Source organism: Artemia sp. Qi Xiang Cuo, chromosome 14 (genome assembly GCF_049724085.1).
Source record: "Artemia sp. Qi Xiang Cuo chromosome 14, ASM4972408v1, whole genome shotgun sequence".
NCBI lineage: Eukaryota > Metazoa > Arthropoda > Branchiopoda > Anostraca > Artemiidae > Artemia > Artemia sp. Qi Xiang Cuo.
Window position 1 is genome coordinate 19,661,048 of NC_142807.1, and position 20,550 is coordinate 19,681,597.

The 20,550-nt window shown below is 35.4% G+C and overlaps 1 protein-coding gene across 1 annotated transcript in view; it reads left to right on the forward strand.

Annotated features, from left to right (window-relative positions):
• Ptp36E (protein tyrosine phosphatase 36E) overlaps positions 1-20,550 on the forward strand; it is a gene marked incomplete at its 5' end in the record, with an annotated part of 274,732 nt that overhangs the window by 156,518 nt on the left and 97,664 nt on the right. The window contains 3 exons of the mRNA XM_089099875.1: positions 5,562-5,711; positions 9,289-9,388; positions 18,574-18,650. Of these exons, the coding sequence (XP_088956001.1) occupies positions 5,562-5,711; positions 9,289-9,388; positions 18,574-18,650 (327 nt within the window). The remainder of the gene's footprint in view (positions 1-5,561; positions 5,712-9,288; positions 9,389-18,573; positions 18,651-20,550) is intronic.

Here is a 20,550-nt window from a genome sequence, read left to right on the forward strand (position 1 = left end):
TAACAACTATCAACTAAAATTAGTAGGAAATTTTTTTTAATTATTCATATACGGTGAGCCAAAACCTGCATTAATTCAAAAACATTCAAAAATTAAATAAAAAAAAACAATTTTTTTTAACTGAAAGCAAGGAACGACGTTAAAACTTAAAACAAACAGAAATTATCCCGTGTATGAAAGGGGCTGTCCCCTCATCAACGCCTCACACTTTACGCTAAAGCTTGACTTTCTCACAACTCTATTCTTGAAGCAATAAAAAACTTTAGCGTAAAGAGCGAGGCGTTGAGGAGGGGACAGCCCTTTTTATATACGGGATAATATCTGTTCGTTTTAAGTTTTAACGTCGTTCCTTACTTTCAGTTAAAAAAAAACTTGTTTTTTTGTATTTAATTGCTTTATGAACTTACTCTTTTATCGATTACATGGTAAGAATGGAAGGCCTTATTCGGACCCATGTTGGAGGGCTGTACCCTTGAAATTCAATGGTGGTTCGTATGAGTTTTATTTTTTCAAATCTTTCTAATTTAGAATATGAAAAGACCACCTGAAGAGTAGAAGCTTAATACAAATGTTAACGAGCCATAAAAAAACACAAAATTGTGGGTGTGTTAGGTACGCATTTTTTTGGGGAGAGGAGAGGTACCTCAGGAATGAATTAATCAAATTCAAATAAAGATCAATGAGATAACAGCGGTCACATAACGTGATTAAATATTATGATTTTTAAAGGCCCATTCATATATATATATATATATATATATATATATGTATATTTATTTATGCCCGCTTACAATGGAGAAATGGAAAAAAAAGCGGAGTACAAAATGAAACAAAGAAAGAAGAAAACATGTTCAACACTAAAAATTAAATACAGGTATTTCATTCACAGAAACAGTTGAGTCAGCGGTGAGTCGTAGAGTTAAATGAGGGATCGTCTTGAGGCTCTCCGTTCTAGATCAATCACCTTGGTTGATGGATCAAGGATTCAATATATGGATGAGATCTCAGTGTTAGAAGATCTTAGTGGAAGTCCCAGCAAAAATTTTGCAAATCTGTAGTACGTGATTCATATTTTTCGACTCTCGGTGAGGGACAGCATTTCCCACAAGGGTGATATGTATCAGATGGCAGGAGAGACGACAGCGTTGAATAGTTTTGACTTAATAAATTGATTAAATTACCACTTGGATTTGACAGCTTTTCCATATGCTGAGCGGATAGATTTACAGACTGATTCAGCCAACAAGCCTCTAGTTGACCTAGGCGTCTGGCCATACGTGATGCCAAGGTAATTTAGGGACTGGGACTGCTGGATTCTGATACCGTCAAGGACAAGATTGGAATTGGTCGAGTTGGTGCCGCTAAAAACGATAAATTCGGTTTTCTCTATGTTGACTCGAAGTCCTATTCTTCTGTATAGGGTCACTAAAAGACGAAGATTCTCTTGTAAACCCCTCAGCGTGCTGCTTAGGAGCAACAAGTCATCTGCATAAGAAATGAAACTTAGATCCAAGCCCTCCAAAAAGAAGGTACCACGAACGAATCTAGTTACAGAGTAAATCGCAGAATTAAAGATGATAGGGCTTAGAGCAGATCCTTGCCGAACTCCTTTGAAGAGCCGAATGGGTTCAGAAAGCTTTTGCTTGCAGTGACCGGCGATTGTTTCCCATCCCAAAGCTAGACGAATATGTGTGTCGGAGTACCAGTCATGGAGAACAAGGACAATGCGGGGGTCGACTCCTGAATCTAAGAGGCACCACAGTGCCTGCGATTGGACGACAGATTCGAACGCAGCGGAAATGTCGACACTGCAGGCAAAGAGTGGCTTTTTAACTAAAGATGTAGACCTCATTATTCTTTTTAGTAGCCGATGGGCGTGTCCACAGCCCAACCCATTTCTGAATCCAAGTTGTTTGTCTCCCATTAGAGCATGTGACGTAATATGGGGCAACAGTACCTTCTCAAATACTTTGCTGATAACCGATGAAACTGTGATTGGTCTGTAGCTTTTACAAAGCAAGAGATCTCAATTCTTTTTCAGAATATTGGATGTGCGGCAACCATGAAAGTTGGCAGGTGTGAGTCCCTGCTTGATGCTCATTTGGAATAATCAGGCTAAGTACTCATGTAAACGTTCTGTGTCGTGCTGTAAGTGCCTCGGAGTGATCCCATCGTGCCCTGGAGACTTGTTCTTTTTCAATTTTCTCACAATTATCTCAATAGGCCATTTGGAAACAATGACAGCAGGGCGGCGGAGTTTTGCGCTTATTAATTGCCTATCTAACTCAGATTTATATACGGAGTCCAGCTTGTTGGGTGGTGGCGCAAACACGTCCTTGTAATGGTTTACGCAACTTTCATCGGGAATGGGACTTTGCTCATCAGCGTCGGCCCTGTTAGATTGGAATCGCTTCCATAAGATGTTTGGGTCACTCCTGCAATCACAAGGCAACTTCTCCACTTGCTGGACTTGCATATTCTCGACAGTACGTTTGAATTCTTTTTTGGAATGTCGAAAGCACTGAAAAACTACTCCAGAGAGTGGTTTGTCGCAGTCCTTCCACAATTCGTACCAGAACTTGGATCTCTTCTTGGCAAACTTGACATTTGGGTTATCCCATCCCTTTTTACGAGTTTTGGGGTACACTTTTGCCACTGGAACAGCAGCAGATACCGCAAGCTTCATCGAATGAACAATTTTGGAGCAAAAGATGTTCAGGGCTAGTCTGTCTTCATTTTGGCCATGAGTAAGCAGGTGGAACGGTACTTTGATTTTACCAAGAGTTGAGTCAAGAATATCTTTGTACAAGGACTGATCTATCCTTTTCCATTCACTCTTGATAAACCATGATCGCCCGGGGCACCACTTATAGGTGGAGAATGGTACCATTAAGCTAATCCCAAGGTGATCGCTACAATTGTGTTCCGAGTCAACAATGGCTTTAATCCCGGTCGGAAGTAGGAAATTTACGAAAAAGTGATCGATATCTGATGTAGCCAGGGATGCGCTGTGAACAAACGTGAAGGACTGGGATTTTGGAACCGGGGCCATAGCGTCTGGCAGACACCCCCTTAATATGGTGCAAAAACGATCATCATCCAGAAGCCGACAGTTGAAGTCCCCACAGATAATAATCTTTTCTGACTTGTATTGTTCAGTCAACCTCCCGAGTCTCGCATAAGCCTTCGTATAACGCTTTTCTGAGAGGACATCACGATAATTTGTAGGGAGGTACACTGCTATGACTATAAAGCCATTTGGACCAGGAACTCTGATCGCAGAAAAAGAATTACATGAATCAATTAGCATGCATTGCAAATTGGAGTCTGCAATGATCAAGATTCCACCACTCGGCCTTCCAACTTAGCTGTATCGGATAGCAGGCTGCAAAAAATAGTCCTTTCCTGGAAATCGGTCAAGGATTGCTGAATGATTGGCTGTTACCAAATGTTCCTGAATACATATTATGCTATGCTTGGTTACTAGATCACTTAAAAGAGACAGCTTGTGTGGAGCGTGCCCGTATATATTTCTGCTATAAAGCGAGATAGTTGCATTCATTGCTTACGTTTGTTTGAATTAACCTCAAATTGTTTCTTGTATACCGGGCATTGTGAGCTATAACATGGATGCTTTCCAGAGCAATTAGCACATTTAGTGTCACGCACACATGGATTGTCTTTAGGGTTTTCGTGATCGCCGGAGCACCTGGAACACTTCGCATTGTTAGGGCAATCTCGTTGCAAGTGGTCAAACTTTTGGCATTTAAAACACCTCAGAGGGGCGGCAACATAATTGTCCACCTTGATATGGCAATAACCGACGTAAACGCCATATTTCAGTGCTTTTTCAAGAGATTTTTTGTCTCTGAATGTTAGCTTGGTTGACTTACTAGTACCATAGCGCTTTGCTTCTTGGATCCCTTTCATAGCAGACTCAATTTCCTCGTTTGTCGTATTTTCAGGGATAAATTTAGCCCCTGTCAGGAATTTCGGTTTTTGGACTTTAACTACAGCCACGGAATTCGATTTTATGCTATTAGCTATAGCTTCTGCATCCTTCTCGGTTGTAACATACAACACCCGCGTATCGCTTCTCGTAACTACCTTCTGTACTTTTCCGGATGCACCATTGGAATCAAGAAATTCTTTCTGCTTTTGGCACGATTTATAGATTTCGGGTGGTGCTTCTTTTACGTGAAGCGGGATACTTAGAGATTCGCTGGGAGTAGGCCACGTTTTAGTGACAAAACTGGCGTTGCATCGGTCCAGCCATGCATTCATTTTTTCACCACATTCGTTTAGTTGGCACGTTAATGAGGTAAATACATCGTGAGGTATGGAAGGAGTCTCAGATGGATCATAAATAGTGAATTTGAAAGGGAAATCACCCTTATCGTCCAATTCCTTCATAGTATGAATCGCATCTTCTACAAAAACAGATGCATTTATTGTGCTTCTACGCTCTTTCAAAATGGTTCCATCTTTATCTAATTGATCTCGTATAAATCTTACGGCTTGTGTGACAGATTCCTTGTCAAAAAATCTCACGGCAGTGCTTACAACCGATTCATGGGGAATATCTTCGAAGTTAAGTGAACGCTGGATGAAATTTAAAAAAGGGCTATATAAATACTTGATTTTTGCCATTTTTCTTTCGCTTATAATCTATCCAAATTAAGTCCAATCGTATCCAATGATGTCACAACAATTAACAATCCAAGTCCTTAATCACATCCAAAACCGGTCCAGAAAGTATTCGCAAACATATACGTATCGCCTTTGGCTATTCACTCGTTTCTTGGGTGAATGAATGCTGAATGAACTACACAGAAAGAATGCTGACGAGGTACAGCTAACGAAACCTGTGGGAAGTGCGGGTACCCAACTCACTTTTCCCCAGCAGTTTAAGGATCAAGATCCGGCCAGTACCGATACAGCTGTTGTGTTTGTTCCCGCTCTCATCTGCACAGGCTGTCACTGAATTAGCAAAAAACTAATGAAATTTGCCTATTAAATTATTTTATTAGCCAAATAATCCTTTTTCATTCCTTCCTTTTTCTTTCCCTTCCCTTAAAATTTGAACTGTTGTTGCTACCGTATTAATAAATCCAAACAAAGCAATTAGTCCATATCAATAAGTTTACATTAGATTATAATCCGTAGCAGAAATAATCCTCAAGGTCACTGAATATATTATAGCTCAAAGCACTGAATTAATACAATTTCACAGCTGGTTTTAAAGTTCACTAGATCCAAAAAGATGTTATCACTCCGGAGACTAAACAGAGACTCAATAATGAAATTTTATTAATAAGAAGGACTAGCTAGCGCTAATTTGAGTGAATCAGATTTTATATAAAAATTTTTTGACTGGCTGGAAAATTCCACTAACAATTCTGATTGGCTCAAATTACCGCTAGCTAAATCTGAGGAATAGTAAGATTTTACTGTGAATGGGCCTTAAGCGAATTCTGCTCGTGAAATGGTGACTCATAAGCTTAGGTTTTTTAAGCTGATGTGCCTTGTTCAATTGTGTATATTGATATCTATTTTTATAGGATCAATATAAGTTTGTCTACGACACTCTTGAAGAATACGTAATATGCGGCCCTTCCTGGTTCCCAGTATCACAACTGTCAGCAAGGCTAAAAGAGAAATCACAGAAGCCCCCTGGAATGAAAATAAATGAATATCAAAGGGAACATCAGGTGAAAGAAACTGAATCATATTTAATAGAATGAAAATGCAATTGTTCTTTTTTTTACTATGTTTTTACCTAAAACATTGCTTCCTTCCTTTGCTATTACAACTATTTTTTTTAGTGTATTCGCGTGTTGATGAGTCACCAGAAGCCAATGTCTGACTCTTCAAAAGCTTTCTCAGACTCAAAAACCTTACTTTAGTATTTAATAGTTTTCTATTTAATTGGTTATTTCTGTTGTTTTATTCTAATTTGTAATTTTTTAGATCATTTTGAATAAGTCTTGATGAATTTATTCTCTTCAAAACCATTTATTTTTAATTATATAGATAGACAAATATGAAGATAGAATTGATAAGTAGATAGAATCTGCAAAACAAAGCATAAAGACACACAATAAGGGAGTAATTGTCATGAATAAATGACGGAAAAAATCATCTTAGGCTTCTTTATTTACAAGAAAAAGAGTAAGAATAGTTTTTATGATGAAACAAAACTTTTGGGGGCTTACTAAAGCTGTTTTGGTCTTATAACATTGAGAAGCTATCCATTAAGAATTCGTCTAAAATGAAAAATAAAAAGCTATTCAACTGAAACGTCTATCTGATCCCCTATATGCCCTTAATAGCTCTGGAAGATTCGTTCAATAATTTTAATAAACTAAAAAAAAAAAAACTTAAATTAGGATTTCGTATCAATATTCCATAATTATAATGACAACACTTCAGGTTTCATCCATGACTAGTTCACCAATGGTTTAACCAGGGTGTCACTCATAGACCGTTAGCCAGGGTGTATGAAAATTCAAATTATACAAGGGTCGATAAAAGTGGTAACTGTATTCTCTACTATATCCAACACATCTCAACAATTTGTAACGCGGTAGTTGATAAAATAAAGCTACTTCAGGTATATTAAATTTTGACCTTTGACGGAAAAAAAGTTCAATACTGCTAAAAAGAGGAGATTTTTGACTTCAATCATTGAAAGCTTTTTCTAGGTGGAAAGTCATTTCCCCACACCTTTGCTATGTATGCAAAACTGTTATGAACCCCCTATGATGTGTTATTCCTTAATATCGCACTCCGCTGTGACATCCTGAGAGTCTGAAACGTTGAAAAGCAGTTTAAAGCCTTAATGATTCCATACAGAAAGACTGACTCTTTGCCTGAAGCTACTTGGTCAGATTTTAAGCTTTAAACCTTATGTTACCACCAAGGCCGTATCCAGGGAAGGGAGTAGGGGTTTAAACCCCCCACCATCTCCCCGAAATGTTTGTCCAACTCGTAAAAACGTAACAAAAAGGAATATAAACAATTTTTGATGCGTTTGTAAAGCATTTTTTGTAACCCTCCTCCCTGACAAAACATCCTAAATACGATCCTGGTTACCACTACCACAGTATCTGTTAAAAACTTTGGACTATTTTTAAACCAACCTATAAACAAAGAGTTTCTTCCCCTTTTTATTACTCACTCAGATCTTAACTCCCTCACCAAGTGGCAAAACTTTTTCCCCAAGTACAATTGATTGTCCCATGATCTGAACAAAAATTCGATCCTGCTTCTGTAAGATGTTATAATTTGGAAGTATGTCCACAATTATGTCATGTATTTATTTTAATTCTGCAAGTTTAATACTGAATTGCCTTTATAAATTTTTACGAAGGTATTGTTCTTTTTATATTTGAAGTATTACAACTGAACATAATTTGTGATATTTTCGGTTTTATTAAGTCTATAAATAGGAAATATTTAGTTTTGATTAATTAGTGGCCCATTATGCCATCTATTTTTTTTTACCAATATATCTACCAAAATTGGTAAGATAAATAGAGAACCCGTTAAATACTGTAAGACTGGTCGTGCTATTTGTGAGGGGAAAGCTAAGACCGTTGAAGAAAATCTGTTCTTAAATTCTTTTGTAGTTTCAAATCTAGAAATAAAGGCTTGTTCCAAACTTCAATTATAACTAATAATAAATAATTTTTGCCATTATTTGAGCTCCAAGTCATCAGGTAATACAAAACCGAAAGCAATTTGCATTAATAGAGGAGCAGAATGGATTCCAATTATAGTCTTTCTAATAGCTTATAAACATTTTACATTCCAAATTTATTTATATCTGCAATTCTAGGCTGAAACAAAGAAAATCAGTTACTTATAAGAGTGGAAACTGGCGCTAGTGTCGGTAGAAAGAAAAAACCCACAATGCATCTAGCGTTTGGTGACACTTGAAATTTTTCCAGCTTTAGTAATCGTTTTTGCTGTCAAGAACTGAGATTAGACACATTTTACTACACTAATTTTACACTGCTACTCAATGTCAGTTAACTATTCTTATTATTACACTGAAAAAAAATACCAAGTATCACCAAAGCTAGATGGCGTTGCTTTTTTCTTGTTGACTCTAGCGCCAGTTACCCATACTCTTAGGACTGAACCACGAATGATATATTAAATTCTGGAACACAACCTATGAATGCATATATGTTACCGTGAATGTCCGAAATTGGTGAATGTCGACATTCACCGGTGAATGTCCGAAATACTTTTTTTTTCTCCTTGGATTTAGTCAGAGTTGCCAGTCAACTTTTTCATTTTTCTGCAAGGTTTGATGTGATACGTTAGGTTAGGTTTTCAACCAATTTCTGTGACTTATAAGCTAATTTAACCTAACCCAACCTAACTTTAACTTTTACAATGAGAGCTCGCATAAGACTGAAAAACCTGATTCGCAAAGCTAATTGAATCTAAGCAGAGAAAAAGGAATTTTGGACATTAACCAATGAATGTCGACCTGATAAGAGAGGAAGCTCTTTGCCACAGAAGAAGGGAAATCCGTAAACTTCATCTCACACTGATCAGTAAATTAACTTAATTAATTATTGCAATGTAAGTAAAAGTTTTACTTTATTTGATTTAAGTAATTAACTTAATTAATTATTGTAATTTAAGTAAAAGTTTTCCTTTTTAAAATTAATTTTCTTCATACTACTTTTTACTTTCAGTATAATTTTGGCTGAAAGTATTTAAATCTTTAGAAACTTAAGAAACTTAAGAGTATCTAAAGCTGATAAGTGAGGAAACTCTTTGTCTCTGAAGAAAAACCCGCAATCTAATCAAGTCCAGAAAACATCAAAATTTAAATAAGGATTTTCTTTTCAAACAAGGATCTATCTTTTTTAGTTTAGTTATTTCTTTTTCCTACTGTCCTTTTTACTTTGACTTAAATTTGGCCAAAGACAAAAGAATCACTTTTGCAAAAAATGCACGCCCGGTATATTTACGCGTTCTGTAACTAGCGCATGGTAGTTAGTGCCGATTATTTTATAAAAAAAAATTATTAATACTTTTCCTTAAATTTGAATTAAAAGTTGATGATTTTTTATTACTTACGTTTTGAGCTTTCCTAATTGCAAGGTAACGTGGCATAGTTCGTGGCTATGTCAGTCAGTGGTACTGTCAGTGGTAGTTTTTGTTTTCTATTAAACCTGTGCTAAAGTGCCGAAGATTCTTATTTTGCCAATTATGAATGCTCTTTAATCTTGAATGTACTCTAAAGCAGCTATATATACTTTCTAGCAAATGTGTAAACAAACTCCTCGATTCACTATTGGAGACTGCGCAGGGGGACACCGAGCCGACAACAGAGAAAAAAACAGGGATGTTCTAATTGTGCCACGTAAGTTTTAGCATTTTTTCTGTCTTGCTAATTTACCGTATGCCAGAACTATTTTCTAATCAAAATCAAGTTGCCATCAAGCCATGGCTAATTGACGAAGAAGCCATCACAGATAGTCTGAGTGAGAGGCAAAGCTGACATAAGCCTTTTTCAGGATTGTATAAACTTGATTAAAATTTGAATAAAAAAGTTCCTTTTTGAATAAAAAATTAAAATGTCACAAAATTGTGTATTTTTTATTTTTTAGAAAATAAACTCAAACACAATAAAACTTAAGGAAGTCCTTTAAAATTTTAGGTCATGCTCTTATGTAAGTACTAAAAAATCTTTGGCTTAAAGAGCGAGGTATCGACTAGAAGGCGGACCCAATCATATACTTAATAATTTATGTTCGTTTTAAGTTTTGATCTTGCTCCTTACTTTCAGTTGAAAAACTTTTTTTAAATTAATTTCTGATTGTTTTTTTTAAATAATGCTGGGAAATCCGGTGCCCCCTTTATAGCAATGTCCCTTCCCCCAAGATAACTTACTCCATGGAAAGATCCTCCCACATAACCCCGACCCGACCCCCCCCCCCCTTCAACCAGAAGAAAATCCTCCTTGAAAAAATCTGTATAGTTCCCAATAACCAATAGGCCTACTATATGTAAACATTGGGTAAAGTTCAGAACTTTCAGCCCTCACCCCGGAGACTTTGGGGGATTCAGTCATCCTAAAAGACATAGTTATTATATTTCCGACCATGCTGAACAAAATGGCTATCTCAAGGTTTTTATCGGGTGAATTTGGGGAAAGAATGAGTGTGGGAGGGGGCCTAGTTGTCCTACATTTTTTGGTCACTTAAAAAGGGCACTAGAACTCTTAAAATCCCTTCGAATGAGCCCTCCCGAGACATTCTAGGATCACTGGGTCGATACGATCACCCCTGGGGAAAAAAAAGTTTTTTCATGCTCAATTCCTTCAGCATTCTTGGAGGATGTGCAGGATGACAGTGAGTAGAAACTAGAGAAAAAATAGAGATGATCTGGTTGAACCACGTTTTTGACATTCTTTCTATTCCTTTAATTTTCTCCTCCTCATACTTAAATGAAAAAACTGACCACTGAATGTTGTGTGTTTTTTTTTTAGAGAGAGAAATAATTTCAAAAACAGTGAAACTTAAGGAATATCTTGTGAAAATTTAACTATCACTCCAATCATTCAGCAGCATTTGAGATTGTGCAGGGAGACACCAAGCAGACACTAGAAAGAAAAAGACATATGTTGTAGTTGTACCATGGAAGATTTTGAATTTTTTCTGTTGACCTCCCCCCCCCTTCAATTTCATTGGAAAATTGAAGCGTCCGAAAAAAATTATTTTTGAGATTTTAGCACGATTTCGAATACAATGAAACTTATGGAATATCTATAGAACTGGAGTATTGCTCAAATCCTCTAGAAAATTGAAGCACCGACAACAGTAATAATGATGTGTGCTTGTTTGAATTGGTTAAGTGAACACTTTGACAGCCATGCAGATTTTAAAAATAAGGAAGAATCAGGAATGTAGTTTTTAATGAAGAAGAGTTTCATAGGTAGCTATGCGGTTTTTAGTAGCAAAGGGTGCTAAATAAAAACAAAAAAAAGACCACGAGAGATGGGTGAAAACCGGCAAAAAGACCAAAAAAACATAGCACCAACCGGCTTAAGAAAGTGGGGTCTCCAAAAGCGGTTCAGAGGGGTCACTGATTAAAGAAGGGAATTCCCCTAAAAACTCCATAATTTTGAAAGAACCAAAAGATAAATCTTAAAACATCACAGTTTTCAAGAATAAATGGACATAAAATGGATGAAGAGAACAAAAAACACTTTTATTTTGATGTAAAACACACTAAAAAAAAAAAATGATGAGAAACCAGCCAAGGACTTCTTGCCAAAAACCGGGCCAGAGCTTAACTATGGGCTATAAATATATAAAGAATAAATAAATAAAAGTTGTTCAAAAACAAAATAATGTTTTTAAAACTCTTTTATGAAATTACCAAACGAGTGACACTTTTTGGGTTACCCAGGCTAAGCGGTAGTCAGCCTGAGTCAGCCAGACACCCTGAGAAGTAGTCATTGAATGAAAGACTAAACTAACTGATGGGCTGAAAGGACTTCCTATTTTATAAGAATTATTCAGATAGTGTATTGAATGGCCAGAGACAAGAGATGTACTAGTTTTGAGGGCAACAGGGACATCACCGCGAAACTGAAGAAAAACAAAAGACACACGTGAAAGAGCACAAAGTGGCTTCAAATAAAGGAACGGCTTATTAAGAGAACTTCTCGTCTCAAGGATAAGGTTCCTCATCTTGTCATATTCCTAAGAGAGTGGTATCAGAAGGGAAATAAAAGTTTAAAATTTATATTGCGGGGCGATAAGAGAGGTAAGACTAAATTAACGATAAAATCTTATAATCAACCCAGAAAAATGGTCTTGAGGCTTCCTAAAAATTCCAGGATTCCTTTGTTCTTCATTTCAGTTAGGCTAATATGACTCCATTGATCAATTTCTAAGTCTTCTGAATATCTTTTCAATATTTTGAAAAATTTTGAAAATAATAAAGGGAAAACTGTGGTTTACACAAATTATCAATTGCAATTTTTATAAATTTGTCTAACATTAGCGCAATGGTGGGCAGCACATTCAGTTACATAAATAATAACATAGCTAATCTAAGTGCTATGTATGAACAAGATATGTTTAGTTAGCTAAACCACATATAGCTTAGTTAAAAACGTAAGCCACTAGCGATTTTTAATATTAACAGCCAACTGCTGAGTAATTTGATCAGACACTCAGAATGGTTTTAAAATTATTATTATACCATAGCTTACAACAATTTTATGTTGCAATATTCCTTAATCCGTGAAATTTATCGACACAAATGTCTTTCAGGCATTTAGTTTAAGGGTTTGGTCCAGAAACCCATTATAATTAATTATAATTAATTGTTTTTTATTACCTACATCTTAAAATGACTAATAACTAAAAACTAGTCGTTTATAATAAGGTATAAAGTGTTAATTTCAGCCCTTTCTGTACGTGCAATACAGAATATCGACCGGATTTCTTTTGTACTATCTGGTGTATTGGAACGCGAATCCTTACCATTAATGACGATTGCCTTAGGGAGCGCTACTAGGCTTCCATATGATGCTTCTATATATATATATATATAAAAAAATATATATATATATATATATATATATATATATATATATATATATATATATATATATATATATATATATATATATATATATATATATATATATATATATATATATATATATATATATATATATATATATATATATATATATATATATATATATATATATATATATATAATATATATATATATATATATATATATATATATATATATATATATATATATATATATATATATATATATATATATATATATCCGCCGTGGGAGAGAAACACTTGAATTTTCCAAAAATATAAAATTTTTAACCTGACTAATGCGGTCACTAACCGCATTGTCCGGTTTCAGCGTTCGCTCAATCCTCATCGTGACCTATATCGGGCTATTGTAGGTTAGCCAGAATAGGAGATAAGTGTCGTTGTAAATAGAATAGTGAAGTGTTTGTTTCTTTCGTTTTGGCCTTTTTTGTGTATATATATATATAGGATACGGAGTACAAAGCATACGGAGTACTTTTACCTTGTAAACGTCTTTGTAACCGTCGTATACTTGGACGCCTTTATTCTGTATTTTTTATACCACATGTTACGTCACTTTCGCCGTTTTGGCCTCTTTTCACTGAAACTGATAAGCGTTCAGTACGCCGAGTGTACTAAAAATACGCAAAATATCTCTTAAGTGTTCCGCCGTGGGAGAGAAACACTTGAATTTTCCAAAAAATAAAATTTTTAACCTGACTAATGCGGTCACTAACCGCATTGTCCGGTTTCAGCGTTCGCTCAATCCTCATCGTGACCTATATCGGGCTATTGTAGGTTAGCCAGAATAGGAGGTAAGTGTCGTTGTAAATAGAATAGTGAAGTGTTTGTTTCTTTCGTTTTGGCCTTTTTTGTGTTTTTTTTCAGTTTTTTTTTATTTTTCATACTCAGTCGTATAACTATATATATAAATATTTATATATATATCATATATATATATATATATATATATATATATATATATATATATATATATATATATATATATATATATATATATATATATATATATATATATATATATATATATATATATATATATATATATATATATATATATATATATATATATATATATATATATATATATATATATATATATATATATATATATATATATATATATATATATATATATATATATATAAATATATATATATATATATATATATATATATATATATATATATATATATATATATATATATATATATATATATATATATATATATATATATATATATATATATATATATATATATATATATATATATATATATATATATATATATATATATATATATATATATATATATATATATATATATATATATATATATATATATATATATATATATATATATTTAATTTAGATCTTATGCATAAATGTAATTTATTTTTTTGTTAAACTGTGAATAGATTAACCAAATGGGGCAAGCTTACTTACCTACATAATTTTCATTCCAGAGGGGGGGGGGGGGGTCTGAGAGTGTCGGTTAGAGGTAAGGATCTCTCCATCAGACAGCAAAATTCGAGCCTGGTCCAGGAATTCCCTGAGACTGTCATTCTACCAGAACTTGGGTCTTCCTCTTGGACGTTGTCAGACACTACGGGTTGGTTCAAACTCGTAAAGAATTTGAGCCAGAATGTCACCAGGCAGTCGCAAAAGACGTCCAAACCAGTGAAGTGTCCGCTGGGACATGCTAGTGTGACAATAGTGACTGCAAAGTAATACTTCGTAGGCGGTCACTGCTGGCAAAGTCTGTCTATCGGATTCCCTAGATTTTCTAAAGCCACTTATATTGAAGAAGAAAAAAGTGTCATGAAGACTCTAAAGATGGCGCTGGACAGTTGCAGTTGCAGGCCAAGCTTTAGAACCTTTCAGCAGGATCAAACAGACTGACTTTCCAAGGATCTTCATTTTGGTGGCTCGTTTGATCATTGGCCTCTTCCAAACATGACTAAGTCTACTAAGGACGGCAGAAGCCTTGGCCACGAGGCCAACAGCTTTATGCAGCCGTCTGATGATATGATAAAACCAAGATAACTGAAATGGTTAACCATTTCGATTTAGTTCCCGGCAACCAAGTAATTAGAACTTTCGGCGTCAGGCTTTGGCTGTACTATCATGACTTTCTTCTTGTTCAAGTTAATTGACCGTCCAGTCCTGGCAGCTTCTTTCAGAAGCGTGTTCAGAGCCATGGGCAGCTTTGACTTGGAGCTGGTGACTGGTGCTATGTCATAACCAAAGTTACAGTCAGTGACAAATCTATCAAGATATTTGAGTCCAAAGCTCAGCTTTAGGGTCGTGCAAATCCTAACGTGATCTATAATGCAGTTAAATAGCTCAGGAGCAACTGAGCAGCTTTGCCTGTCTTTCTTACTTACTGGAAAGAACGTGCTCCGCCTACTATTTACTAGCACACAGCTCTCAGTCTCTTGATGCATGGCCCTGATTAGGCAGACAAATTTTGACGGGAGGCTAGTATTAAAAAGGATATTCCGTAGAGAATCTCTATCAACAGAGTCGAATGCTGCCTTGAAATCAACATAAGCAATGAAAGTCTGCTGACGGAATCGTTCGCCTTATTGATGATTTGTCTTATAGTGAATATCTGCTCTGACGTTAATCAACCAGGCATAAAATCAGCCTGCTCTGCTCTGCACTTTCATCGGAGGTGTGCAAAACATCTCTGAAACAAAACCATAGAAAAGAACTTTCCTGGTGCTGAAATGAATGATATGCCTCTAAAGTCCTTGCATTCTTTCTTTTAACCTTTTCTCATCCACAGTGGTAGAATCACTTTTGTAGGCCAGGTTTTTGGAAAGACCTTCGACTCCCATAATGTTTTGATCAGCATTGGAGCCAAAGCAGGACAGCACCGTCGCCATTCTTAAGCAGCTCCGCGGAGATTCCACAGATGCCAGAAGCTTTGTGGTTTCTCAATTTCTTCGCATCATTTTGAATTTCTACCACTGAGAACGGTTTAATGTTAACATTAACGAGCTCATTGCGGATCACAGGTTGGGGTAGAGGGAATTGCCACAGATGGAGAGAAAGGGGATACATTTAGCAGAGCTGAGAAGTGTTCATTCCACCTTGAAAGGTTGAAAACTGTTTCTTCAAGGAGCCCCGGCCGTAGATAGTATATTTTCTGTTGATTGAGCGTACTCGCCAGTGAGGTCACGCAAGTGTTTGTACACTGCTTCAATGTCCTTCATCGTGGCACCATCTTATATCTTATCCGCTTTAGTGCCAACGAACAACTTAACATATCTATGTATCAGCTTATTCCTGATGCCGTTGAGATTTTGATAGGTTTTCATTAGCCCAGGCAGTCAAGCCTGCCTTCGCAGCGTAATGACGTCCACGACCTTCGACAGCCATTGTTTTTTGACCTGAACTTCCAAGCCAAGAGTTGTTCTAGCTGCATCGGTGACTTCAGTTTTAAACGAGTCTTTTATGACTTAAATAGTTGAAAGCTGGGACAGGCTTGCAAAACGACTTCTAACCTCAACTGCGTACCGCTTATGGAACGCAGGAGTATCAAAACTGCGGGGATTTAGTGTTGCAATGCGCTTGTCAGCCTTCTAGTCTTTCAGCTTAAGATGAATTTTCACAATTACAAGTCGATGAACAGTGTTACCCAGGTCAGCGCCACAAAAGAAGCGGCAAATAGAAACCAGCAGCCTCCACTCCAGAGAGATAATAATTTAATCAACCTATTTTTTAACGCCGTTGTTACTATATCAAGTATACTGGTGAATTCGAGGTATTTCAAAAAAATGTGCTGGAGATAACAAGCCACTGAGCGCTGCAAAGCTGAAGCAGACGATTTCCATTTTGACTATTGACGTCTGGGCTAACACGCCCCATGATGTATTTCCAGATGCCTGTGGGATCACTAAAAGTCACGTTGATGTCTCAAAGAAGAACCAGTATATCTTGGGGACAGGCAGAAGATATCAGTTGCGTGAGATCTGTGTAAAATTGCTCCATAACATCGGGGTGAGTCTCGTTTGTTGGCTCATATCATACAACTACAAAGAATCTTCCATAACGGTGTTTTAGGCCAGCTGCAAGAAAAGGCTCTAATATAGCATTATGAGATGTAAGTGAATTTCTAGCTCTTTTATGAAGAACCAGACCAACGCCAGCTCTGCTTGTTTTGCCAGTACCCGACCAAATTAGACTGTAGTTATCGCTGATGAATTTCTGAGCTTTCCCTGGCAAACGTGTTTCTATAACACCAGCAATGGCAACAGAATACTGCGTGAGTTCATTAGCAAAAAGTAGCTCAGCGCCTGGAAAATTCAGAGTAAGAATATTCCAAGTAGCAAACATCATACCACCCTTTTCAAGGAGGTTCAATCTTCGGGCTGTTTGACCACCATCGTCAGGATATACGAGGACATGCTGGGGTCGGTATCGTAAGTGGGAAGAAATATCCGAGGCTTGATTGACGCTTTTTATTGGAAGACGCAATTATAAAAAAGGAACTCATTTGTATATGGTCTTCAGTAAATCACAAATGACACAGAATGAATTTATTTTTTTCTAAAGAAACTGACCATACAAATATGTTCAAAATTAGATTATTTTCCTCTTGTTTTTCTAGAGATCAATCCATTAAGTCTTTCTGGTTTGAGTGATAATTATTGATTCTTTGATAAAGGTTTTTGCTATTTTAGTGTTTGCTATTTCCTCTTAATGTGGGATCCAGTACCCGACCAAATTAGACTGTAGTGATCGCTGATGAATTTCTGAGCTTTCCCTGGCAAACGTGTTTCTGTAACACCAGCAATGGCAACAGAATACTGCGTGAGTTCATTAGCAAAAAGTAGCTCAGCGCCTGGAAAATTCAGAGTAAGAATATTCCAAGTAGCAAACATCATACCACTCTTTTCAAGGAGGTTCAATCTTCAGGCTGTTTGACCACCATCGTCAGGATATCCAGGGACATGCCGGGGTTGGCATCGTAAATGGGAAGAAATATCCGACGCTTGATTGACGCTTTTTATTGGAAGACGCAATTATAAAAAAGGAACTCATTTGTATATGGTCTTCAGTAAATCACAAATGACACAGAATGAATTAATTTTTTTTTAAAGAAACTTACCATACAAATATGTTCAAAATTAGATTATTTTCCTCTTGTTTTTCTAGAGATCAATCCATTAAGTCTTTCTGATTTGAGTGATAATTTTTGATTCTTTGATACGGGTTTTTGCTATTTTAGTGTTTGCTATTTCTTCTTAATGTGGAATCCTCTCATGTTTAGCCTTACCTTAAAATTACCTTAAATCGCATTGTCCAGCGAAATAAGGAAAGATCCTGTAGAGTCGCTGGTAAAAAGAGCCTTTTTAGCAAAATTTTGTCCATCTATAAAAAATAAGCTCTGATACTTTAAAAATAGGGATTTTTACTATGAATCTGTTCTGAAACTATTTCCTCAAAATAAACTAGCAAAGAAAATTACCACATATAATCTAATAAATATTTTGCCGTTTTTGGGAGGGGGAGAAATGAGAGGAAAGGATTTTCTTAAGTTTTCCTGGTTAGACCCGTGGTTTGTGAATTTTTAAAGCGTAGGAAAGGGATTCCCCACTCCATTACAATCCCGTAAGTAATTAAAAGAACAGAATACTTTTGTCGGTTCAATGCTCCTATAAGTTTGCTTTTATCATATGAACTTGTTTTCTCTTATCAAAAAAATGCATCTGTTACCATATAAACTGTGTATAGATTATAGAGGTCCTCAACACATTTTTAGCTTTTGTGCTTTAATCTTATAATCAGAGAAAAAGAGAACGTGTCAAAATTGGAGAACCTTATACTATACTACCCGGAAAGACGGAAAGTGTTTTTTTTTTTACCTTTTGCTGTCAAAGGGAAATGATTTATTGCGAATCATCTCTTTTTTTTATTGTGATTCTTCCATTTCAGCTGACAATTTTCGTCCATATCTATCATCATTTCAAGGAAATAATTTTACGGATTACATCAATGCGGTCTTTGTAGATGTAAGTTTTTTAAGGATTTTTCGTTCTAAAATGATTTATGAAAGATTTATTCTTGTTTGTCACCGTCTTAACCTTTTGGTACGAAAACTTAAAGGCGAATTTAAAATCTTTTAGTTAGATTAAAAAAAGAAAGAAAAATTGTTTATTATTCCAAACACCAAGTTGGAGGATTATGATTTGAATCTTAAACTAACTGATCATTTATTATATAAACATAATTAGAAAAAAACCTAAAAAAAGAAGTTTCAAAGAAAAGTGAAGAGCCAAAGACGAGCAGACATAAAATCGTATGATATTTCAAAATAAAAAAAGGAAAAAATTACTATTAATAAATAAATGAAACACAAAACGCAAATACAATAAAATGAATAACCACATTAAACACTCATGTGAGAATACTGATACGGATGAATAAATGAATCCTAAAATGGACAAAAATTGAAATAAAAAACCAAGTCGAACTAAAAATGTACAATAATTTCCACAAAAAAGAGTAGGGATAACACCCCTAAACTCTTCCAGTCTATAATATAGAGCATAAGAAAAAGAACCGAAAGGGTAATTAACTACATCCTTTATCAAAATCGAAGAAAAAAAAAATCAAAGGTTCAATTGTATCAAATCCATACTTTTTTTTTAAACCCAAGACCATTACCAGCACCAGTATGTAATGGCTGGGATACAGGAGGGGCTGGAATAGCTGACTAGCAAACAAGAACACGGGACAGTTGCTAGTTGCCCTCCAATCACTTTTTACTCTTGAGCAATTCAATTCAATGAGCAATTCAATGAGCTCTTGAGCAATTCAATGAGCAATTCATTGAACAGCATAAAAAGAGCACTTTCAGGTTCCTATTGAATGAGCTGCCTTTGAAGCTTCTAAGACCACTCCTTCCATACGGAATGGCCACGGAAAAAAAAATCCATTACGGGCATATTGCTTTTTCTATAAGTGATTCCGAAATCCGATTGTTTTACAATGCTTTGAAGCCAATGATATTTATGTAACTTTCGATAGTGAGTAGGGAGCATACATGTTTTGAAAAGGGAAGCTAGTACTGACCGTGCCATTTTTCACGTCCTAACAGTTTTAATTCTGTTTCCATAGTTTTTATATTTATGGTTCTATTTCCTGGAAATAAATTCCTGCTTTCACCCCTCTTGTGAGCAGTATTTTTTTTTTAATATTATTCTATGGGGTTTTTGGAAATTTTAAGGAATTTCTTGGAATTTTCTAAAATATTTTTGTTTTATGATATATAAAACATTTATGTTTATAAAAATATTTTCTAAAATTTCTAAAATAATTGATTAAGTTATTATACTTGGACAATCCCTGTAAAACGTACGAAGAGATTTTTAAGACCCTAGTACACACGCACACGTCGAAGGCTGTAGCTAAATATTATCCAAAAGAAAATTTAAATAGAAAAATAATTGATTGTAATTAGAAATCTATAAAATAAAGACACTATAATAGAACGGTATTGGAAATGAGACGTCATCAACTCACTGCACAAGTGTAAGATTTTAAGGTAAGAAAATGAATCATCAAATTACATTTACTATTTTTGTCCCTGAACAAATAAATTTTAATATTCTTAGCTCTTTTATTGCCTTTTGTAGATATATTAGGCCTTTGGGAATTTATCACCCCTGGCATCGGTAAGGAACTGAGCTTTAGAAAATATGATAAAATATTTTTGAAACACCAAGGTCTTTTTTTGGTGAAAACGATTTTCATATAATAAATCCGTGTTGCCAAATGACAGTAAAAATCAATTCTGCCTAGTTTTTGGCAAGCACTGAATTTAATAAAAGTGAGTAAAATTTATGATTACTAATTTTGACGAGCTTAACGTATTTATTCTGGCCGAGAAAAGATTATACTTGAAAACGT